The sequence below is a fragment of the Microchirus variegatus genome (genome assembly GCF_963457635.1).
Source record: "Microchirus variegatus genome assembly, chromosome: 9".
NCBI classification, from domain to species: Eukaryota; Metazoa; Chordata; class Actinopteri; order Pleuronectiformes; family Soleidae; genus Microchirus; species Microchirus variegatus.
In genome coordinates this window covers 22986765-22992764 of record NC_139810.1, presented here as the reverse complement: position 1 = coordinate 22992764, position 6000 = coordinate 22986765, and the positions used below count along the sequence as shown (strand labels likewise).

The 6000-nt window shown below is 39.7% G+C and overlaps 1 protein-coding gene across 1 annotated transcript in view; it reads left to right on the top strand.

Annotated features, from left to right (window-relative positions):
- Positions 1 to 1299: 1299 nt before the first annotated feature.
- LOC310932211 (chemokine-like protein TAFA-2) overlaps positions 1300 to 6000 on the top strand; it is a gene marked incomplete at both ends in the record, with an annotated part of 152091 nt that continues 147390 nt past the window's right edge. Inside the window, one exon of the mRNA XM_083895503.1 lies at positions 1300 to 1399. Coding sequence (XP_083751629.1) covers positions 1300 to 1399 — 100 coding nt within the window. The remainder of the gene's footprint in view (positions 1400 to 6000) is intronic.

The window sequence follows — 6000 nt, the reverse complement described above, 5'->3', positions numbered from 1 at the left end:
AATGCTAATAAAACATAACTCTTGCTTTGATTTTTATTCGAAAGTTTTAATTCTTGTTTTTATTGCGGGGGTTATTGCCTTGCTTGTTTGTCTGTATGTGTCCAGAACAGACAAATGTCAGTTGTGGGTAGACAGTAAAGGCTTTGTGCTGCTTTGGTCTGGACCGCAATACCATTCGCTCAGCATATACCATCATCATTTATAGCTTTCAAAAATACACAGCAGTTAATCTCTGGACGGATGTTGTTTTCCTTTCGGCTGCCAGAACAGAGAATTAAATGCAACTGTCCCCAAATTTACAAGCCCCTGATAATCCTCCATGTCTTTGTCTGTACATCCTGCCGTCCCTTTTTGTTTATTCCTCCTTGTTGTCACTTCTTCTTCCTCTGTGTGTCTCTCATCATCTCCACTTCTGTTTGACTGTGTTTGCAGCAAACAATAATTTTGCCTGTGCAAATATATTTTTCTTTGGCAACACAGAAAATTGCACTGGAAGGGGTCTGTGGATGTCTGTTGTGTCTATATGATTTATAGTTGTCTTAGAAAGTTGTCTGGAGTTTATGTGTGTGTGTGTCAGTGCAGTGCATTCATCTGTTTTCAAACAGCAACCACACGACGAGCACATGATTCTGTGACGTCATGCTCCTGCATATCAAACACGGAGCACAGAGGAGACTTTTTCAGATTCACTTCTGTGGAAATATTTTAAAAAAATATATACATTTACCATTAATTGGCAATTACACACTCCAGTAAAACCATACATTCTTGTTTTCCTGCCTCAATACGCTGTCTCACACTCCTAAAACAAGCTGCAGGTATCATGTAAAGCTAATAAACCACAGTTCAATGTGTTTACCTGCTGCTGCGTTATCTCTAAACACTGGTGAAGTCAAGTTTTTAATGCAAAGAAAAGTGAGAGATTTACTCGAGTGCAGTGGTTCTCCTCGTCTGGGACCGTGCAATCCTGGATAAAGTTTAGCTTTCCATTCCGAACATGAAGATGTTGAGATATTTCATGAGAGAATAAAGACGTTGACCTTCTACTTGAAGAAAAATGTGCGGATCAAAGTCACCCAAAATAATCCTCAGGGGGCAATGAATGTCTGAACAAAATGTCACAGTGATCTGTCCTGTAGATGGTGAAATATTTCAGTCCGTGCCAAAGTGTTGGATGGGCCGACACGACTGACACTGCTGAATGTAGAACCTCCAACATCATCCGACAACAGAAATCTAATTCAGAGGATAGTAAACGTTATATCTGCTGTGTTTTTTGTGTCTTTTTTTTCCGGCAGAATGCGGGAACGGGGTCCTTGCATTTGTGGAGTAGGTGTGTGGAGTCTACTGCTGTCCCTCTGTCTGGCATCCCTGACACACGCACACAGGAGCCACATAGGTAGGTAGATGTATGTGTTCATATCCATTATGTGTATATGTGTGTATTCACGCTACTGGATCCTATCAAAGATTTCCTCTGCAGCCAATGTTTCCTTTTTACATGTTGTGAAGCTGAAGTGAATAGGCCATGTGCTACCCCCGGGGGAATACAGAGTTCTGGATTCACAGTGAAATATGAGACCACAGGTTGGCAAGAAGAACACACACACACAAAAAAAGGAATTTGAGGAACAGAAAAAGGGTCTTCTGAGACTTTCTCGTCCTTGCTGTCCCATCAGGGTGGCAAATGCCTGTACTTCACAGCTCAGATGGCGAGCAGTGAGCCTTATGTGGTAGAGTGACTACCTTGATTGAGCCCAGAGGCCTCTTACTGCTTTACAGTTCATTTCTCATCGACAGTTGGATGTCTTTGGCTCTCTGGTTAACAATGATCACCTGTGTGCGACACTGAAGTTTGCCCCGTCTCGGGGAGAAAAGCTTGGAGAGCACCGTGTATACCTGCTCCCTGCACACGAGAGCTATTTCAGACCAGCTGTTCACATATTAACCAACATGAGGTGGGGACATGAAAATGTGTTCCTTTGAACTAAACTGCAATGTAGTGTGAATATTGTTTCTGACCCACTTAGATCTATCTATCTATCCATCTATCCATCTATCTATCTATCTATCTATCTATCTATCTATCTATCTATCTATCTATCTATCTATCTATCTATCTATCTATCTATCTATCTATCTATCTATCTATCTATCTATCTATCTATCTATCTATCTATCTAAAGAACTAGAAAACATAAATACAGCGAGTGTAGAACACAGAAGCAAATAGAGAGCCGGTCCTCCTGTCACCCTGGATCTAGTCTGACTCTCCAGCCTTCCATTATTTAGCATACTCTCCCACCATGTTTCCTTTTTCATTTGATTAAAAAAAAAAAAAAAAAAAAAAAAACATCCAAGTGGTCCCAAATACAAGCTGAAACATTACTACCACTGTGCTAAAAACATGCACATGCTGACAGTATTTTGCTGCTGCTTGGGCTTCCTTCCCCACCCAGGACAATTCTGCTTGATTTAAGAAGAAGTACAAACAAACTCAAGTGTTTTTTTTTCTCTTTCTCTCTCCTTATAGCAAGACAGTAATTGGTGCAGTGAAGATAGGTGAAACTTTCCCCGAGGTCTGGTCTTGATTCTAAACAATAGCTGTTATTTTTGTGGGGGGGGGGGGGGGGGTCTAGCAAATGAGTTTGGTGCGAATCTGTCCCGGGACATGGAGCCAGGAGAGGTGTCATTAGGTTACACACGGATATTTCATATCTTTTGTTCAACCATATCATGTCAGTACGGGGTGCATAAAATCAATCTGCTATTGATTAAAGAAAACAGAGCTTCCAAGTGTTGATTGCGATTGCCCTAAATGGCACCTGGTGCGGCACAGTCCTCCTCTAGATCTGGACGTTTTGGTTACGAAAAGCTGCAGATCATTATTGCAACATAGGTTTGAAACATTAGGTAACGATGCTTGTGTGTTATTCAAGGCTTGCTTGAACTTAATAAAGACTTCTGGGGCTTTAACTGTGTGCGACTTAAAAATTACACATGCATATATAAATAGCAAAAATAAGTCATCGCCAATGGCAAGAAAGACCTTAGGATAAAACCAAAACGTTTGGGAATTGAATACATATGATCACCGGGGATGGCTTACAAATATTAAGCCCTGACGTTTGCTTTCATGTGGAGATAGTAGCGTGAACCAGCTGACCTTTGGCTGAACCAGATGCCTTTTCTGTCATTTTTGTTTCTGTGTGTGTTGCGTCACCAGTGCTCAGTGCCCGACTTCTAAATCTATCATGATCCGTCACCACACATATACAGAGGCTATAAGAATGTGCAACATAGAGCGTCTTATATCCTTTCTTTCAGCACAACCTATAGGCCATTGGTTCTCAAAGGCCCTGGGGGCCAATGGCGGCCCGTAGAAACATTTCTGGCGACCCGCAGTGAATTACAGTTGATAGTTATAATAATCCAGAAGCTACTAAGCTTGTTAAATACTGGATACAGACCAATCAGTGTAAACAAAAATACTGAGTATTTAAATGGTTTCTATATGGTGAATTTTAGTGTATTATTGGGTTATAAGCAGGTAGCTACAGCCCCCAATTACTAGCTATTTACCCAGTAAATATATGGTAACAGAAATGTGTTACTTGGTATTAACCTGTAATTAGAAGGTAAGAACAATGGCCAAAATACTGGAGGATTACCCAGATTGCCCTGCTATAGGCAATCTGAAATCATTTTTAATAACATTTTTCGTCAACTATAAACACACCGAAACAATAATTTGTATATTTGGATACTTATTGCTACTCCCATTTAAAAAGAAAAAGAATAGTGATATAAAATGAATCATAACTTCGAATGGACAGCACATTTTGTAAAGAAAGAAGGATTTTTAAAAATAAAATAATTCTCAATATTACTGCACCTACTACTAACGACACTTAAAAGTGAATGTGAAGGTTCTCAAATAAATAAAAAGTAATATAACAATAAAATAACCACCATTGGGACTGTCTTACTCTCAAGGCACATATCTTTCTTTGTTAAGTGTCACATTCAATTACATTTTTTAGTTTTCTACAACTAAATGTGGTCGTTTGCATGGTATCTGCATTTGAACGGCTTTTTTATTTTTTGCCTTGAACCGGATGATATCAACATTTGGATGATGCAGTTTTCAAACGAGTTATGATTTGAGTTTGTGTATATGTACAGTAAATCACAGCTGTATCTTTGTGTATCTGTGTGTGTGTGTTTGTGAGTGCGAGATTGACTCCGTCACACATTATCTCCTCCTCTCACAAAGAGGCTCTTGACAAGGCAAGGGCAAACATTTTCATAAATGGAAGGATGCTGAAAAGATACGGAGAGAGGCAAAAAAAAAAAAAAAAGGGGGGGGGGGGCTGTCTCATTGTGGCACATCACTCGGCTCTCAGTGAAGTGCTGAGGTCTGCACAAAGCAAGGGAAACCATCACGTGAGGGAGATGATAGCAAAGTCAAAAGATCCCTTTTTTTTTTTTTTAGATAGTTTCTTTCTTAAAAATTACATTCTTTCTGAACTAATATGCAAATACGAGCTTATTGGACCCACTTTACTATGCTCTTTTTATGGTATGTTTGAGCATTGACATTACTTAGGATGTACGGTCTTTGGTGACACAGCAAATATCCACTGCTATTAGTGTAAAAATAAATAATAAAAAAAAATCCACCAGTGAGTATGACCACCATGGGGTAATTGGAAAGGCACTTAAGTCAAACACAGTTTTCAGAGACAGTGAGCAACACTGAAGCTGTGACTCTAATGACCATGTTAGTGCTTTTTTGGTGACAGTCTTGCGTGTCCGGGAGCTTATTTTGCAACATTGGTGGAGTCTTAGCATTGGGTGTCCACGATCAGTATGGGGCCAACACCTTGGTGGCAACCAACATTAAAGCCAATGAGTTTAAGTGGCTGTTTTAGCACAAAGACATGGTTATTCAGCTGTGACTATCAATGATGGGTCCCAAGAAAGATAGGTGTGGAAGAGCGTGTGTGTGTGTGTGTGTGTGTGTGTGTGTGTGTGTGTGTGTGTGTGTGGGTGGCTAAGGGTGGACATGTTTAGCAACCGTGTGGCCCTGTTAATGGGTCATTGATTGCAGAGTAAGTTGTAATCAGGGAGTTAGAGCGTTATCCAGTTGCAGGCTGTCTGAGTGGAGAAAAACAGACGAGTAATCAGATAATTACTGAATACAATCGCTTAGGTCACTTCAAGGTTGATGGTCTCTCTCTCTCTCTCTCTCTCTCTCTTGCACACACGCACGCACGCACGCACACACACACACACACACTTAGGTAGAAATCTGATTGTATTGTTAGTGGGCTGAGGAGGTGAAGCCTTTTACTCTGTCACAATTTAACTTGATCAATATTGTAGGTTAAACCAAAGATAATGAGTATGTGTTTTAGCTTCGGGAAATGTGAACTTTTTTGGATATTGTGTGATATGTCTGTGTACATCATGATGTATTACTATATATATATACTGTATATATAAGTTACTTGGTAGAAAGCTTCTTAAGTTGGGTTGCATGACAAACTGATGAGTGCAAGTGGATCAGTAGGTAGAGTAGGTCTTTCAAATGGAAGATCAGGGGTTCAACCCAGACTTTGATTTGATAATGTGAAGATTTCCAGGGGGGCCCAATGGTCCTGTTTTTCATTTTTTTAACAGTAACATTTACATACAAATGCACTGTTTTGTACAAATGTCATTTTCATTGACACAATTATCATTTTTAAATAGAAATGTAACCTAATCTAAGCCACGTAGGAGTGAATAAATGGGAAAAATGCCTTTTACATCTGGAGTCAAATAAGATACTATAGGATGAGTGCATATACTGTAGGTGCTGCTGGTGACGGTGTTGGCAGGGTGAAACTGGCGTGTGATTGTGCATTACAAAACTTCTATTAAAGGTCCCGTATTATGCAAAATTATTATGTATTATCATCTTTTTAATCATTTTAATACTTATATTTGGGACTC